The 26,324-nt window shown below is 41.5% G+C and overlaps 1 protein-coding gene across 1 annotated transcript in view; it reads right to left on the bottom strand.

Annotated features, from left to right (window-relative positions):
- Nucleotides 1–1,738: 1,738 nt before the first annotated feature.
- Nucleotides 1,739–26,324, bottom strand: part of LOC104962164 (A disintegrin and metalloproteinase with thrombospondin motifs 3-like) — a gene marked incomplete at its 3' end in the record, with an annotated part of 31,948 nt that continues 7,362 nt past the window's right edge. The window contains exon 4 of the mRNA XM_010790563.1: nucleotides 1,739–1,995. Within this exon, the coding sequence (XP_010788865.1) occupies nucleotides 1,739–1,995 (257 nt within the window). The remainder of the gene's footprint in view (nucleotides 1,996–26,324) is intronic.

Raw genomic sequence — 26,324 nt, forward strand, 5'->3', positions numbered from 1 at the left:
GTAACAATGGGAAGAAAGCTCAGTGAGGAGCAACTCAGTGCTGCTGAGAGACTCAGCGAGAGACAGGGAGAGAGAGGGGATAGAAAGCACACCCATCCTGAAGTGAGCAAAGCAAACTTTCAAGAAGAAAGCCGCCCAGATGCCACGCGTGGGAGGCAGCCTTTATTTATTTATTTCTGTTTATCTGGCTGTCGGTAATATATTCCAAAAGCGCTGTTTAAAATACTCCTTCTCCCTCTGTCTCACCATCTCTTCCCCACAGATTAGAGGGGGGCTGCGACAGGGCTGCGTATTCCCTTCTCTATATTGTCTAACAAATATCTAAAAGGGGAGGCAGAGAGCACAGCGGTTCTTTCTCAAGCGCTGAGCTGAGACAAAGAGGTGTGGCAGGATTTGTTGCTGTATGCTTGCACCTGCTTAACAGTCTGAGATTGGTTCCTTGCGCAGTGGGTCGCAATACAAGCGAAAGCAAACAGGAGCGCGTACGCACGTGTGCAAGCAGCACTCTCACCACAGGTTTAATTTGCAAAGATTAAAGTCTGCCGTGTGTTCAGTGTCACACCAACACACACGTGCATGTAGGTATACACACACACACACCTGGGAGGGTGCTCAGCTAAGTGTTGTCGTGGCCTGGAGCATACTGCCTGCTGTTTCTGCAGCTCTCACACACACAAACACACTCTCGATGAAATATGACATGCCACAGAGCCTGATGAAATGATATGTAGGAGCCCCCTCAGAGCACAGGGCTCACCTAAGACTCGCGCACACACACACACACACACACACACACACACACACACACACACACACACACACACACACACACACACACACACACACACACACACACACACACACACACTTAAACAAATGAAATCTCATCATATTCAGATAGAGAAGAAAATATTACCCGCGGCTGATTGCTGGATGAGAACATGTAGGAAGGGAATTGAATCCTCTTTCAGTCGGTGTGTGTGTGTGTGTGTGTGTGTGTGTGTGTGTGTGTGTGTGTGTGTGTGTGTGTGTGTGTGTGTGTGTGTGAGGCTGTCTGTCTGTCTGTCTGTGTGTAACCCTCTTTCTTTGACCTCTCTGTGACTTACTTCCGATTTGACTAAAAACTCAGTTTTTCCATTGGATTTCTTAAAGCAGAACAACAAATGTCACTTTTTGGCATTTAGGATTATGGGTGTAGATGCAGATTCATTTATTTGTGATACTTGAAAGCAGGCTGCATGTGTGTGTGATGTGTACAGTGATGAAAGAGGTATTCAGAGGCATTATGTAAAATAAAATTACTGACACCATATTGTCAAAATACTCAAAAATGTCCCTGTTAGTGTTATTAAATTGATATGATGTTTTCGGTTAGAATTACAGCTGCATTAATGGATATCTCGTATTTCACTGCTATAGATGTAAGGTTGTCTATAAAATCTTAATGTTTGTAGCGTCCAAAATTGTCAACTTTTTTCAATTTCCAATTTCAATTTTAATTGGAAAAAGGCAGGAAATTTCTCAGGAAATTGTAGTAGAGTAAAAAATACAATAGTTTCCTCTTTGATAGTAGTGGAGTAGAAGTACAAAGTAGCATAACAAAGAAATACTCAAGTAAATTCCAAGTGCCTCACATTTTAAGTAAAGTTCCATTCCGATCTAAGGCTCTAAGATACATTTTCAGCAATTTAAATAAAAGGTGCCTGATTAGACAATACATTATTTTGAATTGGCCTACATTCATCGACTTCTCTTTCTCTGTGTTTGTTGGTGTTATTGTGACACTTACGATGTTCATGAGTGTGAGCAGGTACTTTTGGACATGCTCCTTCCCGTGAAACTGCACCACGGAGTCGTCGACGCCCAGCAGCACCTCGATGTTGTAGGCCCGGTCCAGGCTCTGCCGGCGCATTCGCCCCGCTCGCGTGTGGTTGATGCTCTGCTCCACGCCGCGGTACAGAGACTCCAGGTCCATCAAACCACCAAGATCAGCACCTGAAGAGGGAACAAAAAAAGTTATTTAAGTTATTAAAGATTGGTACCTACGCATGCAGGATTGATTAAACATTGGTGTAAAAATCTCAATAAAAAAGAAAAGTAACGACTGCACCCACTTAATAATGACAGCATTTTAAAACACACTTGAATATTCATAATGCCCATTTTTAGATATACAGTACATACCTGTGGTAGCTAGCTAATACGTGTAGCATTTATAAAAAGTGTATGCTATTTTACAATAATAAGGCTCAGGCTAAGTCATACAATTGGAGCAATGGTGGCACATTGTCCATAAACTTTTTTTTTAAATAAACAACTCATAAATAGACTGACATTTACAAAACATAGGTCATATTGTTGTGTATTATATTGCGTTGTTTTTAATTTTCCAAAGATAAATGCCTTGTTTGTGTGGCTGCTGTCAGCTTGTGTCTCCACCCGTCTGCTTCTCACTACAGTGTTAGGGTGTCTTCAACACTTTTGTCGTGTGTTTAGCGGGCTGTGTGTTACACATTGACATCCATATGCACATGTGTACTTATTCGAGCAGTTGCATGTTGATGTGTCTTCCAGATAGACACCAGTTGAGAAAAATCGAGCATGTGTGTCTCTCGTAACCGGTGGTAACAGTGAAACTATCCTACACGGATCCTCTGTTAATCAACCAAATATTTCTACTCCCATCTGAATAAAAGCAGCAGATGGTGCTTGCTAAACACACGCATTGAGACAGCTCCCTCACGCAGGGGCTGCCCACCCTGCTCTTTTCTTGGCTTGCTACATGCTGGGAAAAATGCAAATTACACAAGAAACTACATTTTAGGCTATTCCATTGGAAAATATGCAACCTTCAGCAGCCCTGATATGTTCAGATCACTAATTACGTCTCTGTTCATGCCTACACAGGTATGTGAGACAGTGTGTTGTTATGTTGTTTGGACATTTTTGGGAAAAAGTGAACTCCTGACTCTAAAATGACTTCAAGTTCTAAGTCCATCCTTTGTATTTTTTGTTTCTCTTCAAAGCAGACAAAGAGTTGGAGGCAGTGAAGATACAGAAGATAAACTGTCCTGTCTCTGGCGCCAAGGCCATCATTTCTTCACTCTGCGTCCTCCCCCTCCATTCCTCTGTCTCTCTCACCCTCCTGGTATGTAGACACAGCACTGCCTTGCTTGTATTGAATATATGGAAGGCCAGGTCATGCAGTCTTGAACACGTCGTCACTGTGAATTCAATGAAGCACTCTCCTCCCTGATTCCAGCCAAGGCCTCCCACAGCGAAGTATGACACACAACACAGCGCATTGAGCGGAGTGTTCAAGTGTGTGTGTCTGTGCTGTGTGTACACAAACATGTCTAATTGGACCATAAATCACTAAGTTGAGTATGCGGTTTTTGACTGTGGAGCTTTTTTTTTAAGGTGGTGAGTTTATTCAACACGTGTCATGAGGGTTCAGCTGGAGCTCCGGGGTTTTGACACGTACGGATAGAACAAGCGTTGAGCGGAGGGAAAAGAACAAGATCCAAGAGGAAAATACAGGGAAGACGAGGGGAGAGGAAAAAATATCTGCCACCTTGTCTCCCAATCAGCAAGGGGCATCCCGCTTTCCCACTCCCTCTTATGCAACGTTTCCAAGGCAACGGGCTCATGGGTAAAACAACGGCCGCGTGGCTAATATTGGCTCCTGAGTCGCGAGCAGAATGAATCTGGAAGGCTGAATGTGATCCCATATCTGCCCACATCCCAGTGAGTGACAGAATACCAACACAGAACGAGATAAAAGGAGAAAGACAGGGTGAGGGAGATAGAGATTAATATAGAGAAAGACAAGAGACTATGAGAGGAGAATTTAAAGATTTTTGCAGGACTTTTGTTCCGTTTAATAGCTCATCTCTGACACACACATTTGTTTCTCCTCGTTAGTAGGGGCAGCTAGATTTAAGGCAGTGCACTTCACAACAACCTTTGGCTCTTCCTAGTTATAGCTGCCTTTAACGAGCCTGATGTCATAACCGCACCATCTGCTTTTGAAGACAGGTCCAGATATTTTTACCTTTTTTGCTTATATAATGTTAAGACAAACCACAGAGAAAAATACTTTTGTGTTCTCGCATTTAACTCCGCGCCTTCGGAAATTGCAGTGCCTTGAAAACTACAGATGAGACAATGCGGGGACATTGCATAACACAGGGCCACAGCTGTATGGTAAGTGGGAAGTCTAAGGTAGAGATAACTCAAAGTGACACTGGCAGATTGGGAAACAAGAAGAGACTGAATTAAAGGTTGAAAGGTGCTTGACCAGATGGAGAGCTCTAACTATTTAAACCTGTCCATTTCAACAGCCCTGTCCTTGCTTACATTTATAAAAGAATAACAAACGTTCCTAGTTTCTGCTGTTTTGGAGAACGTTTTTCAGAGAGAACTGCAGAGGAATACGGTGCAAGAGGGATTGAGGGGGGTGAGGGAGGTGAGAGGTAGACCTGAGGGGTGTGATGGATGAGAGAGAGCGAGATGAGAAGAGACCAGAAGGACCTTGGTTGTTCTGAGTTCTGCTTCAAGCTCCTGCAGTGATGGAGGATATCGCTCTCTTGTACAGCATCCGTGTGTGTGTGACTGCGGGCAAAGCGCCAGGGTGCGCTGCCGTGTTTCTCAAAGCAGTAGCTTACATTAGCCTCTAAAACCTAACTGTTATCACTCTCAACCCCCAGATAGGGAATTGATCATAACAGTGTTCATTTTCTTTCCGCTCAGTCCCAAACCTCCTCCTCCCACACCTCTTACCTGCACACATACAAACACACACACACAACCCTTCATGTGTCTTCCAACCTGAAGCTTTAATTTTCCCACCTGTTCTCCATCTTCATTTGCATGTTTACACTCCCGTCTGCATCCCTGTGTACACCCCTCCACCTCCAGCATCACGTACAAACACCCCACCCCACATGCAGGCCCCCGTCGCCCTCTCTCTCCCAGTATTCTCATTCAGGTGGGGTGTGGAGCACGGCCTTATTAGGAGACAAAGGTTCTTTGTCTTTCAACCTTTCCAAAATGTCAAGAATGTCTGGGAACCCACTGAATACCAGGTGGGGAGAGAGTAAGGAAAGACTATAACCTCAACAGGAGAGAAAGTGAGAGAGAATGGTGATGATGATCCAGGTCGAGCCACATCTTAATATCGAGCCGGTCTTTGGTCTAAGGTGACTGTTTGGCAGTCAGGTGTTGCACCTCGCTCTGCTCCGCATTCAGCAGCTCTACTGTATAATGACTCGCTTTGACCTTACGATGGTCACTCTGTTCGGACTCAAGGTAGGGGTGCACCAGAGTGCGGTGTGCAAACCTCTGCATTTGGAAGAGTCTGCATGTTACAGAGTGTATGCTTCATGGACCTCCAACACAACAAAATAACTGTCAAGTGAGACAGAGTTATGTAGTGGTTAGTGTATCAAATGTACATAGAGGAATTACAATAATGAATTTAACAGTATCCTATTGTTAGTCCAAACAATACCCAAACATATAAAGACACACACACATAACTCAACTGTTTCAAGGAGGACATATTATGCACATTTGCAGGTTTATATTTGTGTTTTGGGCCTCTACTGTGACATTTTTACATGTTTTAATGTTAAAAAAGTGCTTTTTTAAAATTGTATTGGTACAGACTATTTATTTTCAAACACTCAAAGTCTTGCAGGACGTAAAATTAAGCACATTACATTTTCAAGTAAATGTAAATTACGTGGATTAGTTTGGTATGGTCTGCTAAATTCAAAATTATGTGACTTAAATGCACTTTATGTATGTATTTAGTTTGAATGGGGAAACTCTAAAAGAACATATGGCTTTTAGAACAATGACTGTTTGCTTTGTCGTAGAGAAGTGTTAGAAAGTTATTTGAGAATGCATTGTTTTTGTTTGTTCTTACAGTGTCGATATTGAAAAAGTAAAATATTAATAATATGAAAATGCGGTGCGTACTTAAGTGACTTTGAGGGTGTCAGCCCACACAGTGTTCCCTCAGGAGTGATGATTACATTCTTTAGTGTTATTGTATATTTTGGTTATTTTTCCTGCAGGTCTGAGTGGCAGCAGGCCTCAGGGGAGACAGCGTTCTCATTAGTGCTCACCTGAGTTCAAGGCTGTCTGTCCACCTCCAGGCACAGTTATCCAGACATGTGAACTCATTTACTTACAGACACGTCTTGGTCACATAGCTCAGGGAACAGACATTTTGTCTATCCGGTGACAGCTTTATGGGTTGTCACGGTGATGAGTGTCCTGGACAGCGGGCCGTTAACACTCTCGCTAGCATCGGGGCAGGTAGCAACATGCTACGTCGTCCCACACAGTGTTCCCATACTTAATGCTCATTATTTCTAATCCATCATGTGACAGCTGTAAAGGCTGCAGAGTGGAGAACACACAGTGAACTATGCTTCCTATAATCATACAGCTGTTAATTATTTAGATTGGCAATCAGTAATCTAATTTTACATGGACAGCTCTCCGAAGACCATAATAATTATTCATACATCAAGTACTGAACTTTGCCCATTTATTAATAACTGTTTTGGGTTAGGGTTGTTTATTTTTAACAGTGGTTCCTATAGCGCTGATGCGGATTTAAGGTGGTCGAGTGTTGGCTGTGAGTTTCTTGTCCAAATATTACTTAAGGTAATGCAATATATATATCTCTGTGCTACCTGAAGCGGAGTAGAGGACCATTTTTAATATTGCATGACACAGCCTTAATAATCAGCAGGCGAGAGGGCCACATATCCTCACTGCCGTTCGGTGCGTCTGTGTGGATTTCTGGTGGTTCAGGAGACAAGGCAACCTTTAGCTCTGTCCTCTTACATAACTGTCTGTCTGTCAGGAACACGCAGGGCTGCTGGGGAGGTACACACTGACCACCCCCCCCCCATGTGGTGCTGTGCTACAGTTTCATTAGCTGAGCCATTTCTTCATAAAGTCTATGCAGATGTACCTACATACATACAATATGCAAAGCCGACAAAATGAAATCAGCTCTACAGGGGTTTGAAGCTGACAGAATTCACACTCATGATCGCACATGTTGTCACAGATGAGCCTAAATTGAGCGGTGATGTTTCTCACAAGCTGCAAGGAGCCTTGTGTCTTCATATCAATAATTACATCAAGAAAATCAGCCGATGTAAACATCGCGAACACATCTCAAAAACACAGTAATCCAATCATCACAGTCCACGGAGGCAATATTGTTGGCAAAGATCAATCATATCCCCAAACTCTCTCTCTTCTTTCTGCGGTGGGATTTTCGGTGCTCGATGTAAACTGGAGAGTCTTAGTGGCCAATAAGACAGCAAAGCCAGGCTGATAAAGGGCTTACTGCAGGTCTGAAACTGACCCGTCTGAGCGCCTGTCGGCCTGTGTCTGTCTGTCAGGCATTTTTAAAGGTCTCTTATGAAATCAAAAAAGCACGAAAACACCTCCAGCCAAGACAGGCCAGCGAAGATAAATACGTAACAGCACCAGTATGCAGACTACAGCGCATGCAGACAAGACAGTCTTCATCCACATCTCTTACTGCTGTCATATCAAGCTCCACTGCCTATACTTTAAGAAAACTATGGATCAATCTTACTGGGAAACGGTGTGTGCATCAACAGGAACATAAAGAGGGAGAGGCTGACAGTAAGGTGCAAGGCCTGGCTCACAGAGAACCTATACATCTCAGCAGAGACAGATTACTGCGAGCTTGAAGGGTTTGTGGCCCCCTTGCCACCTCTCTCCCCAAAACTGCAACCCCCCTCTGCCTTTACCTCAGCCTCTGATCTAAAATATATCGCCCCCCATCTCCTAATATTGATGTTCATATACAACTCATATATTTGAAGGAAAAGTGATGCTGCCGGGATTATGTTTTCATTCATGTAAAGAGGAAATGTTTATCTTAAACGTACCTGTAAAACGTTCAGCAATCACAATATGTGCTTCTACAACTAAAGCATGAACGCTGTTTTTTATGATAATGTTAGGGCACTTCAAAAGACTCTGAAGGGTTTTTCACTCAATTTTATCCACCATTATTTATGGACGTATGGCTCTGCAAAATGCTCAACTGTAGTTTCTAGCTTTACCTGTGTGCTGAGGAGAATCTTCACCCTCGCTTTTCCTTAACTAAGATTACAACATCTTTATATCAATATCTTACTTAGAGGAAAAAGCGTAATAAAATCCACAAATATTTCTGTTTCTCCTGTCCTCCCTGCTTGTTTTCCTCATTTCTTCTCCCGTCACCCATAGCCCCAGGAAATGTCCTGTCCTGGCTGTGAAAAGCTAACGCCGGCCACCAGAGACACACAGCACCACAGTTATTATGACAGGCCGGCGAGCCAAACATCTGTCAACCTGAGCACTGAAGGGATAGAAGGAGTGGAGATGAAGGAGAGGAGGAGGGGGGGCAGAAGAAGAGAAAAGTGGACAAGGATAAACATAGGGCATACAAGATAAAAGAAAAAAGGCCATGAGCAGAGATAGACGATATGTATACATAATTAGCCAGTAGGTTTAGTTTATAATACAGTTACAGTATAACGTTCTCAAGACAGCAGGCCAAATACTAAAAGCTTGTGTCACAATCACAAACAGTTTCTAAAACCCGGAAGCTATTGCGGTTATACCATCGAGTCATTTTTTTTCTTTCACATGGTCAGCCAGCTCTACAAACTGAGCTATAATGCGGCACTGAGTAATGTTTTTAGCTTCTATTAACATAATTAAATAAGAGGGCAGTATTTTTATTTTATTGGGGCCATTAAGCAGCGTGTGAAGTCAGCTGGCTTGTAAATGTTTTCTATAGCAGCCAGCACAAAATCTAAAAGACTATTAACACACACTATAAACAGGACTCACGCATGCTAAAACAAACTTGGACAGAGTGCAAATGGCAGTGCATTGGTGTTAATGTTTCAAACTGCCAACCTGCAAGGGAAAGTGTTGAATAAGGTGTTTCAACATGTCTAATGCATTCAGCACTTTAGTCGCCCTTCTTTTTGAGTTTATCTACAACTAATACATCTGCCTTTCTTATTATTAGTAGTCAATGTGTTGTGTCAACACCTGGATGATTTAACAAGACGACCGCAGGTGGACCAATAAAAACTAGACCCACAGGCCAGGCAGGTCAAACAAATAAACAACAGCTCACCTTTTTGAATGGCCTACATAAACACTAAATGACTAAATAGTTTACAGGTGTCACTATAAACCGGCCGACCAACGACCACCAACAAGTTCCCCTTATATCCCTCTCTTGTTACATTCCTCTCCTTTCCTGCTTCCTTAATTTCCTCCTTATTTATTAAATGCACCTCTTGAAAGGGTAGATATGAAGTTAGAGTGGGTAAGAGAAAGTCTATCTAAAGGTGTGAGACAATATGTATGCAAATGTTCTCAGCAAGAATCTCCCCAGTAGAGCCAGGCTTCAGCATGCCTGCCGAAGGGCGGGAGGATGAGGATTTATCATCCAAAGCACCTCATCATAAATGATAAGGATACACATACAAGGCAGGCTGTAACATAGTGATAGACCACATCTTACCCAGCTACATAAGCAGAGTAGTAAATCCAACAATTAAGGCGTGAAGTACAAAGACTTTAACACAGGGAGTCAAATATGAAATACTATTTTGGTGTTTAAAAACTCGGCATGCTCTTACACCAAGAGTTATTACTGCCTGTCGGCCCACAAACATTCAGACGGAATTATTTTCAATTGCACAGTGCTCGAGCCAGACGGGAGAGAATTAATAAGGCACTACAGTGTATCGGTGTTACTAAATTGGCAGTGTTTCATAACAAAGTCTTTCAAAGCAGTTATCAATTAGAAACAATTAAAAGAGCCATTCATCATTCTTACAAAGCCGGCTCCGTACAGGGAGCAGCGCTGACAGAGAGGCTGATAAAATGTAATCAAAACCATAATCAGCGAGCGCTCTTCAACAGAGGATCATGATGAGGTATATGCATGTAAAGATCACATCTCAATCCAGCTCTATTGGACAGCAACACCCAGAGGGAAACCAATGCGAAAAGTCGGGGAGAAAAACAGGATACGTTTAAAGTGATGCTGAAAGACTACTTCTAAACCTGCTGGAGAGATCACACAAACACGTTCATCCTTTGGCCCTTGGCTATTGCCAGTAGGGCATGTGTGTTTTTGACATGGATGAAATGTGCAGGTCTATCCGTGTGCATGATGTTGATTGACATTCAGTTTCCTGCATAACATATTTCCCAGAAAACCCTGGCTTCCCTTATGTCCAGATCACTGCTCTGTTGGTAACCAGGAGAGATGTGATGTTAATGCAAAGATGCACTGGGGGAAAGTATCCCATACACATTAGATCTCTGCATATCCAACTTCCCCAGCACTCAGTCCCCCTGAGGCAATCGTGATGGCACAGGTTGAGGCTGCAGACCCCCCACCTCCCAGGCATATGGTTAATCAATGCTGCCTCTTCCGTGCAAAGGTAACTCTATACTTGAGTGGGGAGGATAGGGGAGGATAGGGAAGCTACCAACGCGGCCTCCCCCTCTCTGTATCCTAATGAAGCTCCCAGGTAATCAAATCACTCCGAGTCCACACACAGGCAGATGGCCAATAAGGGAACAACCACTGGGGCTCTTTGATGGGATCATGACAACGAGCCATTTCTTCTCTCTCTGCATGCATTGAGTTGAGCCGAAACTGATTTCAAAATGTGACTACATGAGTTTAAAATGCTTAATGTGTCATCTATTGTGTTCCCTTCACAGCACTATCACTGATAAGTTTGATGCAGAGACAGCTGAGAAAATTATCATTACTTCATGGCCACATGAAAACTGATCTCAGCTTAAGACACATTTTCTCGGTTACATTACATTACATGTTACTTGTTAGACACTTTTATCCAAAGCGACTTACATACTCAATACTGTGGGCAATCCCCACAGGAGCAATTTGGGGTGAAGTGTCTTGCCCAGGGACACAACGACATGCTGACTGCAGTGGGGTTTATCCACTGCGCCACACGCCTCCCGTTGCTGGACTATAGTCATTTTCTTTGGGACCACTGACAAAGACAATATTAAGTAAATGACATGTGAAGTTAATGTATTTATACCACATTCATAAACTTAAAGTCTTGTGAAACAGCATTAAGAGCTTTTTTTTAGAAATGCAATCGACATATCTCAAGAATCAACTGAAAAAACATCACATCTAAACTGGAAAAGGAAAAAAAGAAAACACTGTAGAAGTTTTGAAAGTAAACACGTTAAAAGTGCATTTACACTGGGGAAGTATATAAGAAACTTGTGGCTTAATCCACTTTGCTACTCAATAAAGATAATGTAGCATGGGAGAATCGCATTATGAAGCAACAAGGTGAATGTTATATAAAGGTGTTACAGGCAGCGTCCACAATATTGAACTGAATGTACAGTCTAATGAATAAAAAAACACTCCCTTCAGTTTAACTTCAACAGCAGCAATAATGCAGTGACCTACAGCATTCCCAAAGTTTCCCAACAACTTAAACTGCATGCAAGACAGAAAAGGAGTATGTGGATCCTTGGAGAATTGTGGGGGAGACAAACGTTGATTCATTTTGAAAATGACAGTCTTTATTTTTAAACTATATTCTGCATTTAGTTGAGATGAAAATTGTATTTCAACTAATCCCATTCATAGCAATAATCCCCTTCATATTACAGGATTCGTCATTAACTAATAACCTTTCAGTCAATATGTTAACAATCAGAGAAACCTGGCAGAATCTGAGGACAACTGTTGGCTAGGGGTGAAAGAGGCTGTATTTCCTCCAGCTCGATTTAATAAAGAGAGGTTATTATAAAGGAATATTTTCCTCTCCCAATCCAGGATTTGGCAGTAAGACCTGTCTCATTCTCCTCGCTCAGCAGAGCAAGTAATACCCACTAATCCTAGACACAGAGAGAGGCTATAGGGACGAGAGGGAGGGAGAGTGACAGAAAGAAAAAGAGAAAGAAAGAGTGCTTATGTCATTATTTACAGTGTTTATGCTAAGTCTTTCTCTAACCCTCACCCTTAGACCCCATCATGTTGGTCGGTGGCTGTGAGAAAAAGTGTGCATGTGAATGTGTGTGAGCACTTGAGTGTGTGTTGTCAGCAGAGCTTGTGGAGGACTAGACACAGACCAAAGTGTTCATTTAGAAAGGTTCAAGCAGGCAGGCAGTGCGAATGCGAATGCGGACACACACACACACACACACACACACACACACACACACACACACACACACACACACACACACACACACACACACACACACACACACACACGAATGCATACTTAAAAATATACAGAAACACCCACACAGACGGGCAATCACTCAGTTAAGCCACGCATGAGGCATGGGAGATGCAACTGGCTTAAGCTAGCTTATAATTAGACACAACACACAAACACACACACTGGGGCCAACCAAAAGCATGAGTAGTCATCAGTATCCATTGGGTTGTAATGGAGAACTTTGCGTCACCCTGTTAAGAATAGCAATACTGTAGCAAGCAATGAAAGAGGAGAGAAAGGGAGGCTGCGGGGAGAAAGAGAGAGTGATTTGATGAGCTGTGTGTCCTTTAGTAATGATTAGTCAGCAAATGACAGCAGCATGCATGGTAAATGGAGAGCAATCCTAAATAATCACCCTTTTTCATTTAAATTCTGAAGTTGTTTGTGTAGTAATGTGCCTGTAATGTTATCTGCAAATACTGATTAATATATAATTGTAATACCTGTTATTTTATCAATGTATCAATGTTCTGCCTTTATATGACTGCACAGTATCAACTGCTCTTGTTGTTTGGCGAGTGTATTTATGTTGTGTGCCTGTGCTCTTCTGCGTGTGTGTACAACATGTGGTCGCAAAACAAAAAAATGTCCATTTGCTTGATGAATTGCATTGAACTGCATTGAGACAAGAAGGGCGAGGTAAGAAAAGACGAGAATCAGAGAGAGGAATTGGAAAGGTAATCAGTGTTTTGTTAGATTGTTATGCAGGTTCAGAGTAATCACTACACACACGGTTCAGGAAAAGAGGCAATGTTCCTCAATCTGTTATCACTCATTATTACACATAAAATAGTTCTCAATCCATGCAAAAAACACTTCATCATCCTGCTTTTCTCCATCTTTTTGGTCGTCCCAAGACATCTCTCACCACCTAGCCCTCCCCCACCCATCAAAACAGAGTTCTGTTTCCCATGATCCCCCAATGTACCGCCCTCCCCCCCACCTCTCTGTGGTCTCTCTGGCCCTGGCTGTCGTTACCTGCATCGTATGGCTATGGCGGATGGAAATCATCTTATTAGCGCTGTGCTAATGTCTGTTCTGGATTCCTGGGACACTCTGGCTGCCCCTATTTTAATTGGCCAACTCTATCAATATTTCATTAGTTTAAACACAGCACATCACCTTTCCCATCTCTGGCTCTGACCCCGGCGATTGTTGCTCAATATGTCAGACAGGGAATATAGATGGGGTTAAAAATGATTTTCACAGTGACCGACACAATACTGTTTTTTTTGTGTCAGAGGTAAGGTATATTTAACAGTTTCAGTAAAGTATATTTGTTAAGGAATTGATATTGATCCAGAATGTATGAATGACAGTAAAGACGCCAAGCTTTAGCGAGCCAACAGGTCGATGTACTGTAAATGAATACACTTATAGATAGAGAGCAAGAGAACGGTACATTCATAAAGAAACTGTATGAAGTGAAATCCCTACAATGGTGAGTTGCTGTTGATCTTGTTCCACCTCCACTATACTTTATCTGAGAAGCACGATTTCTTAATTCAAATTCAAAAGCTTCTATTGTCATTGTACAGAATACAACGAGATTTATAGTCACTGCTCCAGCAAGTGCTTTGAAAACAGACATATTAAAACACAGATTAAAAGGTCTGACAGTTTCGACCAGCAAGTAGTGCACACAGCTTCGGGTGGTCCGGTTAATAAATAAATAAATGAATAAAATAGAATAAAATCTTTTCTGTATCCCAGTTTCTAGGTCCCAACATTCTCATGACGGAAGAGTAGATATATCTATTGCCAAGATGTCATTGCGATTTAAGTTGAACAAGTACTACAGACCTTTGAAAATCCAGTCATTTCATTTCAATTGAAACTGTAGTTTGAGAAAGAAAGGAAGAAGTATAGAGCAGTGGAAACCATTCAAATGTTCAATAAAACACAAATTAATTACCAGACAGAGAGAGGATTATCCAATTTAGATGCCGATACATTTGGACACAAGAGCCTAAATACTTTAAAGTAAGATCTGGATACACTGCAAAATGACTAGGCAATCACGTAGTGCTTTCAACACACACACATATTTGCCAGCACACATGCACTGACACACACTCACACACCTGGCAGCCCCAGGGCTAGCTCCAGGGCTGCCAGGTGATGGAGCTGAGGGAAGGAAAGGAAGAGGCAAGGAGTGGAATGAGTGTGGTTGTGTGATATAAAAAGGCAGGAGATAGAAAATATACGAAAAAGGAGTAATTCAACCATTCATTTAATATAGAAGTGATGCTATATTAAAATGCATCATAAGGACATTGTGATCAATTATTATTCTAGTGTTCGGGATGGTTGTGTAATAACAGTAACAAAAGACTACTCTTTAATGCAACAGTACAGCAATGAACCTTTTAGTTTATCTCTGAAATATGGATCATCCAGACGTCTCCTGCATTGACCAGGTACTACAGTTTACCTGAAGAGTGTACTCGATGTGTAGAAACTACATTATAACTATATTTTAAAAGGGTAAATTAAACGATTTTACCCCTCAAAGTTGGTTTACCGTTGTCTGGAGCACTACTGCGAACACATTTTTATAAAACTTTTGTGTTTCTTTAACACAATAGAAATTGAAATAGAATGAAGATGTACTACAAGTGATGTTCTGTATGTCCGTGTTGGTTTGGTCTGAAGACTACCAGTTAAAAAATACATCTTTGGGTGTTCATATATAGAAGAAGGGAGTTTTCGCGATCTCTGAAGCTCATGCCTTATCCGTGCTTGGGGCTATCAGCTTGAGGCTCAGTAGCGGCTACAAGAATAACACACCCGGATATCCGATCAAACTGTCGGCTCTAGAGTTGCACTGTGGGTAATGTAGGTGCCGCGTTTTGACAAGAAAGAAGACTGGAATAGAAAAATAAGATAATCTCTGTTTCTGTTGCATTGTTTTTTTTCCGATAATATTATTGAGCTGCTTAATAGGCGGTCTACTCCATTAGCCATATTTAGGAGACAATTTATTTGTATTGTGTTGTCAGACAGTGGTCTAGAGTTGACAAGGGTATAATTGTATGAATCCTTACGATTCCTTACACAAGGTCTTGGTTCAAAAAGAAGGAAACACATTATTCTCTTCTGAGATGATAAATGTGGGATTTTCCATTCTTGGTTGCTGTTTTAAGGAATTACGGTCATCATACTGCAATTTAGATTACTGGAAATGCACTCATATTGGAATATACTTAAAAACAGTGCCTATTTCTTCTTAAGCATTTGCACGTACCAAACATATTTCTGTGTATCCTTGTGAGGTAATATGAGATTAGAGTGGAGAGCGAGAAACTAGTTTATGAAATGTAAATCCCATGATCCAGTGTTTATTCATCATCTCACTCTGAATTCCAAATCAATGTTGTTCTCCATATGTTAGCACAACACTAAACTTCACATGCTGTGGCTGAATGCAGCAATCTTCATTTGCTGCATTTTATTGCTTTTGATTTAAAGCAGAACCAAACATTTGCTTTGCTGCACCCTGAGGTACAGTATACACTCACACCTGCAGCTTGGGTGTAAGCTCCTAAACCTGGCAGTTTGACACAGACAGGCACACAGGAGCAAGAAAGCAAACACAGGTGTTTCAAAAAGAAATTAAACAGCTCAAAACGTTTTTGGAATGATTTACCACCACTATGATCATTTGTATATTAATTACTCACCTTGAATTCGTGGAGAAAAATGTATTTTCTAGCATGCATCAAATGTTAACAAAGGATAACAAAATGAAGGAAATATTTATTTAAGTTATAAACTGTATAGAAAAGCTCTCTTTATCAAGGAAAACTTCAGTTTCTTTTAAAAAGCTGAAAATTCAGCAGCTTAATAAACGCCTGTAACGTGATTGACAGAGTGATGACAATCAAACTCGACATCGCAATGGACTTTATTTGGCAGCTCTGAGGGTGAAAATTGGTGCTAGGAGGAATGTAAGCACAGGTATGACAGTAATGTGACAGCTTTGGCAGCCAGGAGTGTGTGCACACATGTGTGTGAGTCATGGCTGCTCCAGAGGCCTTTAGCACCCAGTCATCTGTCACCCATCGGCTCAGCTCTGCACCGCTGCCGTCTCAATCGCCTGACATAATATTGCACTCACACAACAACTCACTTTCTCTGTCTCACCAAACACACACACGCAGTATTTTTACAATGTGCCACCGGCACCGAGTGCGAGTGGCACAGAAACATACACACACCGTGTCCCCACAGTGTTCCCTGATTAACGAGATGGTTTGTTCTCTTCCTCAGGCCTGGACCAATCAGGCACGAGGACACAAATCTCTCCCCGCTGGTGATGCTGAAGGCCACTGGCCACTATTTATTGGCAATCTCAGCCCTGACTACCCAGACAGAGAGAGCAACACGCTTGTCACAGGAAGACACCGCCACCATGTCTTCCACTGTGTGTGTTTTTCTTGAGCTCCAGCTAAATTCTGCTTAGGGAAATAAATAAACTGGCTAACATCATGGAGTAACTGTTTGAAAGAGCACCGCACATAAACATAAATTAAACACAACAATATATCCTAATGTATAGACTGTGTGGGTTTGTCAATACAGAAGAGGACATTTTGTGAGCAAATCATCAACATGTGCTTAAAGCAGATTATAAATGCTCCACTAAATAGAAAATGACTTATTTTTACCGATATGAATCTTTCTTTTCTTACCTCTCTGGACTTAATTAATAGCAGGCCCAGTGTTTTAACAACTCAGCTAAACATTATTCATTGCTGTGTTTATCTGCTTTCAGAGTAAAAATAACCCACATAGAGAGGTTGTGACAGTGTGGCTGCTTTCACCAAAAGCTGTATTCCTGTTTCTTAGCTGAAAACAGCTCCTTATGGCAGATTCTTTTTTTCCTTTCTGAAAGGCCCTGATGACAGCTTTGTTGGTGAAACATTTAACAGTGTTCACAGCAGTTATTTTAAGAAGACTTTAATTGTTTACTGTGTTTTTCATTTTATAAAGCAGATCAATTACAGATATTCCTGCCATGAACATGAGCCTCTGAGGTTTGAATTGGAGTGACAAGGAGTTTGACCAGAAGGCAACTTGTCTTTCATTTCCCCATCTCTCTTTATCTGTCCTCTGCGCATGCACCTTCCTCCTTCCGTCTCAATATTTGTATTTACTTAAAGGTGGGGTAGGTAATTTTGAGAAACCGGCTCGAGATACACTTTTTTTGATATTCCATGGAATGCTCTTAACATCCCGATAGCAATGAATATCTGAAGTGCTTTGACAACAAATCCATAAAGAAGTGTCATCTGTGGAAGCCGTAGTAATGTAAAAAGCAAGACCAATCATCTGAGCCGGCCCGGCTAAAATAACTGGATGGCCTACCTGCCTGTCAGCTTTCCATCTATGCACAAACTTATCTCGTGCCCTCATTCGTCATGTGCGCATTCGTGTGTATTGGAGGAGGGGCTCTGCAAGGAAGTGGCAGATTTTTTCCGGCTGTGTATTTTCAAATTACCTACCCTACCTTTAATACATGCCAGATATACTGATTTATCACACTTTATCAACCAAGAATTGAAATGTTACCTACAGGAGCAGTTGAGTTTAGAAAGTAAACAAAATCTACTATGCTGTAGTGATACCAAAGTGATACAAGAATTCAAATGTACAGACTCAGTGGGAGGAAACGTGGAAAAAACAGAGCCAGAACTGAACTTGGCCCGTGCTCTAGTATGTGACTCATTCTTTGTCAGACACGCTGTGATCTCAAACCTGGCTCAATTCATTACAGCGAGGAGGCCAGAACAAAATCAGGGAGGAGCAGATTAAAGTGTAAATGAAAATCAAACCCTGTTTTTAACACTCTGTATGGTTTGTGTTTATTTCAGCAATAGCCTTTCAATTATGCTTTCAATGCATTAACACCGGTTAGAACTCCATGTCTCCAACTGTTTAATTTTGTTCCTAAACCAGAGGAGGGGATCTGTTGCATTTAGAAGATTCACGTCTGCTACATTTTACCATATATCTGACCAGCTTCAAGATTAAACGTACTGCAATGACTGCAGGACTGCCAGAGCTGGGTGAAACAAGACTGTAAGTAGAAGAGTCCATCGGATTTAAATTGAGTAAAATTAACTGATTAAAATATGATTGATGTTATATTTGTATTGCTTTTAATTCCAAGTCAATGCGTTCATGGGGAAAGGTTTTGACTATATCAAGTGCATCTGTGAGAAATCAATGAGGTTCCCTGGTACTCCTCCTCCTCCCTAAATGACAAGGCAAAGTTAACCCTGAGATCTACCTCCCCACACAGATCTAATCCCCTGACATATGAATACGTAAACTTAAACTGGCAGAAGGGTGGAGTGGGAGAGTTTGTCTCCTAAAATGTAAAATGATGAGCTAAGTTTGTCTTAGTAAAGAGAGTAATCCCCAACATTGGTTATTTTGCTTACATCCAGTGCTTTGAATTCTCACTGCAGTGATGTAAGAGGGAGTGTTCACAAACGTTTTAAAGTAGTTACAGGTGCAACCGAGTACAGTTCAAACACACCACACCAAACTACACCCAGCGCGGTAATGTTGGTTAAAGATGAAACACACTTTTAACCAGAGAAGGCATTAGAACTCTGCTATTAAACCTGGCATTAAGTTACCTTTTAAGGAGTAAGGAAGTGAATACAGAGAAGAAGGACTTAAAAGAAACATTTAAGAGAAGGACGGATAGTTCAAAGAGTGGGGGAGGGCAGGAAGAAAGAAATAAGGAATAGAGGTCAAAAGAAGGAAGCAAGGGGAGGCTTTGCTTCTGCGTAGGAGCAGGGACAAACTTGAACACACACACACACAGATGATCACACGCCAGAACACCAGGGTTTGTCAGCTTGATTGGGAATCTTTTCAGATACCTCCCTGTTCTGAGCGATGGTAGGAAGTCTGGAGTAAGAGCAGGATCACAGGGGGAGCGTGGGTAATATGCCAGGGAAGTGAACTAACTTTTCTCCAGTGTCAGCACATCTGCTGTGGAGGATGATCTATCTCCCTCTCATCGCTACGGGACACATATGGCAGCAGAGGTAGAGTTTACACACACACACACACACACACACACACACACACACACACACACACACACACACACACACACACACACACACACACAAGCCATGCCAGCGTGCAATCTTTAATTGTCTCAGCGTGATTCTGACCACAGCTGCTGAGGACACATTACATAAAAGCAAAGGGCTTTCACAGTTACTTTCAACTGGCTGTGTAAACCAGTGGCTTAATTATATCTATCACACACTTGTCAGATGCAGATCATCCCACAGCGTAACAAAGTGAATACTCTAAAACTGACGAGCCCTGTTCCAGCGGTACAAAACTAACATTTCAAATCAACCCTGATCTGATTTATGTAGCGTCTGATGTGGGAATATCAGCTTTACCAAAGTTTGCATAATCAAATATGATTTGTAATGCCAGACAGGTCACGCTTTTTAACAACATAGCACAGAAACCATTACATCTTAACTTAAGCATAACTTAAATCCTCGACTACAAACGTTTTCTTTGTACACCTTTTGTCTCTGTTCTGCCTCAGTGTTCCTGAAGAACATTTTCTTTTCTGTGGACGGTATTTTTTAAATTAACACTCAACCTCTAAATTCTTTTTTAGATTGATGTCTAAATGGCTAGAAATGTTACAAAACTCATAACATAGGCAAGGCAAGGCAAGGCAATTCAAAGTGCTTTACAAAAATGAAAGACATTAAGAAAATGGCATTTAAACATAGTTGTCTTGGTAACAAAGTAAACACACAGGACACAATAAAATAAACTAACTGTTAACCTCTTGTTTTTAATACAAAGTCCTTCACTTTCAAACCCAACCATCCACCAAGTTTAAACATGTTGGACTTCTTTATCTGGAGGAAACTGAAGTCAAAGCAGTAATTAAGTTCAATCGAAAGCATATATAACAAATCAGATTAATTATGTAGAAACAGGATAGCGGCTCATATTTGTTTAAGTATGAGGTGGCACATGTTCACACCTATTGTACATATTTATTGAAACTGAAATTTCGAAGTGATCTATTACTTAATTTTGCATTTATAATAAGGATGATATGCTACAGTACAGATTGTAAAATGAAACTGTTATGCATTTGATTAAATTCCAATTAATTAAAGTATCCAATTATGCATGAAAGGCCTCCCAACCAGCCGAGTGTTACTAATACATGTTGATGCAGCCACACCATACAGGGTGCGAACAGAGCCAGCGAGGAGAAGAAAACACAATTAGAAAGTATCATTAGAGTATCTAAGTATCATTAGATTATTGTAGCATCGGAGAAATAACATAATATGTTGTTTTCATTTCTCCATACAAGCCCACACCATTAGAGGTCCGGGAACAACCGCGTACGGACAATCCCAACATGACCCATCTGGATTCGAGAGTCACTCCGGGTCATTGAGTGCAGTCAACAGTATGACATATATTTATTTTTATCTCCTGCTAATCTCTAAAATGGCTTTGTTTTCTCCTCCCTCTCCCCATCCTCTGCCATACTCTACTTTTATTTGAGCTAAATCTGAACACATCAGACTAATGCTACACGACGTCTACGGCAGTGGGAGCAAAGAAGATGAAGATTGTTGGATTTTTTCTTCTTCCCTCCCCCCTCCTCTGATGTATAGTGAGTGATCTTAGAGTTTTTGATCAGATTAAAAATAAGTGATGTGTTTGTTTGTTTATTTACAAAGGACAGGTTTGGGAAAAAATTGCAGAAGCATTGTCCAACGTACATGTGTATATATATCTAAGTTTATTTCAAACACCAGTTAATTGATGGGCATTGAAAGTTCAAGCTGTCATTATAACAAACAACAACATTGACTCACTATACAATAAATACCTTACACCTGTACTACTCATTTTTAACCTAGTGTCTGAGCCATAAACAAGTCTGTCCTTTATGCCCTTGGCTAGTATTATAGCCATCGTTGAATGAAGAAGCACCGAGCTGTGTTTTATTTAATTAAACTTCCCTCGGGTGCGCAGCGGCAAATGAACTGTAGCCTAACAAACTCCCACCACCACACATCACTCTGCTAATCAGACAGCAGCCATGAGGCACAAACTCCACTCTGACAAATTTCATTCTCACCGCATGGACGTCTGAGCATTATGGCCTTTGTTTTCACAAATAGCAACAAATTCTGTCTTTGTTTGTTAAGGAAAGAATAATCACATGATCAGCAAACAGAGTGTGCTTAGTTGTCATTGAATGTGTTGACATGACAGAAGAAGCTTTTACAATTTCAAGACGTCTGGACTTGTTTGTATCTATAACTATAACACAGATGAAAGCTCTGGAAAAAGCTAGTAAATGTACTTTGAGTTACTACAAGGAAAAAGTGCTGTTGATGAACAATTACTGAGCTTACATGTCAATACATCTTTCTCTGTGAAAATTGAGCAGATGCCATCAGCTTATGAATATCAGGTGATATAAATGAAAGCCCCAGGAAAAGCGACTAAATGTACCTTGAGTTCAGGCTTCTCTGTCAATTACTGCCACTTTAGTTTCATATTGATCGACTTTATAGAAACAATTATACAAAAAAAGGGGTGAAAACACACACCTCAAAAATGTTGCGCTTGGGGAACATGTTTATCCGCAGCAAAGTACAAATGTACGCACGCACACTGCTCTAATAGCAATAAATGTATTTGGGTCTCCAGAGCGATTTAAGTCTCGTTCAAATGAGAGGCTCCATTAACCTCTGAATCAACTGCAATAGTATTACATCCTCTTTATACAGACATTACCACATTGTTTCAGTAAGTGGCTGGTACAGTAATACGCCTTAACTTTATAAACCAATGTCATATTTTCCTGTTCAAGCGTGCACATCAAGGAAGCTTCTACAGCAATGGCAGTGGCTCCCACACTTCTCTGAGGAGTGCCAGATTTAACACAGCGTGTGTCTGTGTGTGTGTGCAAGTGTACAGAGTGTGTTTGCAGCATTGTGACAGTAGTGGGTGGAAGGAAGTCACACACCATCTCATCTTCCATGAGCTTTGGTCCCCGAGGTTGGCTGGTTACATAACTGATGCTAACACAGAACATTGGCCACCTCCAGGGACGTCTGTTGCATGTAATTGTAGACCTGCAGTTCTACCTGCTGCTGTGTGTGAGCCCTGCATACACACACATTTAAATGATGGCATATAATGTATTATCATTGCACATTCATAGTCCACAAACTGCCTTGACACATTGCACATTGTTCATAGAATCAAAATATAAATTTTCTGTAGTACTTTTTATCAAGGAGTTATTGGTTCTATGCTAAAACCACAGTATTTAGTTTGAAAACCCCTAATTACTATTAATGTGCTTTATTTTGTAATACTACAGGTCTTAATGCAGGTCTAACTGTATGCAAACTCTTCATGAAATGCTGATAAGCACCTATGACATTACAACAACCTTTGCCATAAACCCAAGCCATGCAAAATGATCATTGTTCATCATATCTATTCACACATATCTGTGGAGCAGGATTACCACATCAAGAGTCTGGTATTCAAAATATGAACTCCACATCAGAGGCATCACCAAGGCTCAGAGATAATCTTGTCAAAACATTATGATGACCACGATTATAGTGAATCTCTCTCAATCACTAAGGCTGTAATAACCCCCTTCATCCCTCCAAGGCTTCCCTTCTTCTCCACCTCATCCTCACTCTCTCTTTGTCTCACAGACTGACAGAAACCCCCCCCCCCCCACACACACACACACACACACACACACACACACACACACACACACACACACACACACACACACACACACACACACACACACACACACACACACACACACACAAGCATACTGTGCACAGGTCAGTGCAGTGGCGGTGGCTGCAGACTGGAGCAGAGGTCGGCCGCACCCTGCTATTATCCCCGGAGTCCTGCGCTGTTTAAAGGCAGTGCTGTGGCACAGTGAGTGATGGCTCCCTGCTGGGAGCTTACTAGCAGGTGACAAGTCACACAGAACACACACAGAGGGATGCGATGCAGGCACACGGACAAATACACACATACACAGCAGTGGACACACAAACGCTGTCAGTCAGTCATGAGTGAAACAGGCAAGAAATAAAACCTGCAAACGCACAGGGACACACATACATGCCTGAATGCATGAATGTGAACACACACACACATATGCTGAGTGTGGTTAAAAGCCAGTCGTGCTCTCCAGGGATAGAGCCAGTGGCCACAGAGAGGCAGAGAGGAAGCAGCTGGCTGCTGAAATACTTCCCCTCCTAACACTGTAATTTCCTCCCAGAGGCACACCTGGGCTGACACTAGTTCCCACAAACATACTGTATCTGTGTGTTTGCATAAAGTGCACACATGTTAGAGTATTCTTGCACCTGTGTATGGTTTTGGTCTTCTGTGTGTGTATGTTTCTGCTTGTCTGCATGTGTGTGTGCTTGTGCAGGTATGCACTAATGCACACTGCTAATCAAAAGTGAATCCCCACTGCCCAATATAATACCCCTATTATTATATGGTATTACACGTTATTACACGTTATTACATACATAAACCACATGTTTCCTATATAATGCAGGCTGTGAAACAGAACGTGGCGTCTCTGTTCTGCAGACCTAAAATCAGCATGCAGCTGCTGAGATGGGGCCGGACCTGAACAACCAGCTGATCTTATTAAAGACAGTTTTATTTGATTAATACAAAAATAAGTCAATATTTTTATAAGATTTATGTAAGGGACACTACACTTAACAGATACAAAAGAAATACAAAACAAATTGTAAAATTAAAGAAATTAGAGCAACACAATTTGAAATCACAACATGGTGTTGGGATAGAGAGAAGAGTTTGAATATTCTGTTTAGGTCTAAATATAATGATTTCTAATGGACACCTTCCTTTCCTGAAAAGAGTATACTTACCACCGGTATTTATCCATGCTAAAATGGTTCAGTGAGGTTTCTGTTACCACATTTTGGAGAGCTTTAGGTTTCTTTTTGCAAAAAATGCTTAGCCCCAGACAAGCTTTGGCAGATGTCATTGTTTACATGTGCTATATAGAGTGGAGAAATTCCCCTTTAAAAGTACTGATGTTAAAGCCTAAAACAGCAGGTTACAGACACTCAGGACACAGGGGCTCCTGACTTCATTCCTAGAAGGGCTTAGACAGCCAATTTTGCTTTGAGGTGAATGAGACTGTGGTAAAATAGGAACATGTTGCGTATGGGAAAATAGTCAGGTAATAGAAAGGAAAGTGTTTGAAAAATTACCGAAATAACTATTTTTGAAGGTAAAACAAAACATCTACAAACGGTTATCATTCTTGAATGCATAAAAACTGCTAAACTAGGCAAGCAGAACAGGTCAATGTTGAACTAAAGGGATGATCACAACCACATTTATTTTGTCTCACTTTACTGCTCCCCTTTGTTTGAACTGCCTTCTATAAAACCTGGAATCTCCCTTCAAAGATGTCCACATGCTCTTATAGCTTGTGGTAATGCAGGTCCAAAGTAAAGGGGTTTAGAGGATTTGCTCAGCACATTGTCTTAAATAAGCCTCATAAGTACCTCAGGAGAATGTCACCTTTCCGGGGTTTGCAGGTGGCTATTTCTGATTTCAACAAGAGCCAAGATGTTCCGCAAAGTGCCTGCTGGGGCCTGTGTGTGTGTGTGTGTGTGTGTGTGTGTGTGTGTGTGTGTGTGTGTGTGTGTGTGTGTGTGTGTGTGTGTGTGTGTGTGTGTGTGCGTGTGTGTTTGTGTCAGAGGTGGGGGAATCGATTCACATGACTTGACTCGAGTCAGGCTCGAGTTAAGTCATGTGACATATTTTTGGACTTGAGTCTTGCTTGGCATTGATAAAAGACTTGACTTTGACTTGGTATTCATGACTTGAGACTTGACTTGACTTGAGACAGATGACTCAGAAGGACTTTACTTTTTTTAATAAAATATTTGCATTTGCTTTTGTATTGTACGGAGCCCCTAAAGGGCAATGAAAAAAAAAAGATACTGTATCTTGTTCGCACGAGAAAGTTACAGGAGCGCCAAGTAGTGGAGCACACAGGAGACAACCGTTTCATTGCAGACTGTAATGTTTATGTTGGGAAATGGCAGTGCATACATTATTTTAGATATATTTCGAACTCGGACTCTCATTCACTTCATGAAATCGCTGCAGCACCAGGAGGCAGCGGGACATGTAACTCCGCCTCTGAGAAGTCCAGCACCAGCGCACAAAGAGCTGTGCCTTTTACACAACACCTTCACTGTGTTTACTTTCATTAGAACAGCTAAAGAGCGACCGCAGGCTGCTACGTTTAACGACACACACCTCTACACACATCGAACTGCCCGATTAATCCCCCAATTACTCGTTTTATGAAGAAGATGTCCGGTCACTAAGGCGCATGGTGTGTGTGTGTGTGTGTGTGTGTGTGTGTGTGTGTGTGTGTGTGTATGTGCGGCATTTGTTTTCAAATGACCATGAACAGTAATTTACACACATCTGGCCAACTCCATATGTATAGTGGGTGTTCCAAAATGAAATACATTTGTTTAATCTTAATGTTGCACTGTCTGCATGCAAACACACATCATGCGCCCTGGAACATACACTATTCCGTTGTATTGATTTGATGCAATATTTCTTTGTGCACAGACACAGTTACAGTAGGAAAACAATGAGACAGTGTCATATGGGAGCACCTTGTGCTTAAAGTTTATAGCCCGTTTGAGTTTTGCCTGTGTGAACGTAAACCGAACCTTCTGAAAAATGAAACAATGTAACAAACTGTGGTCTGTATAGGCTAGTTGCACAAGATGGCGTCTATCAACTTCCGGCGGCTGGGTGTGCGGTTGTAAACTTCCGGTCTACGGTGTG

The sequence above is a fragment of the Notothenia coriiceps genome, unplaced genomic scaffold (genome assembly GCF_000735185.1).
Source record: "Notothenia coriiceps isolate Sejong01 unplaced genomic scaffold, NC01 NC01_scaffold00034433, whole genome shotgun sequence".
In the NCBI taxonomy this organism is placed as follows: domain Eukaryota; kingdom Metazoa; phylum Chordata; class Actinopteri; order Perciformes; family Nototheniidae; genus Notothenia; species Notothenia coriiceps.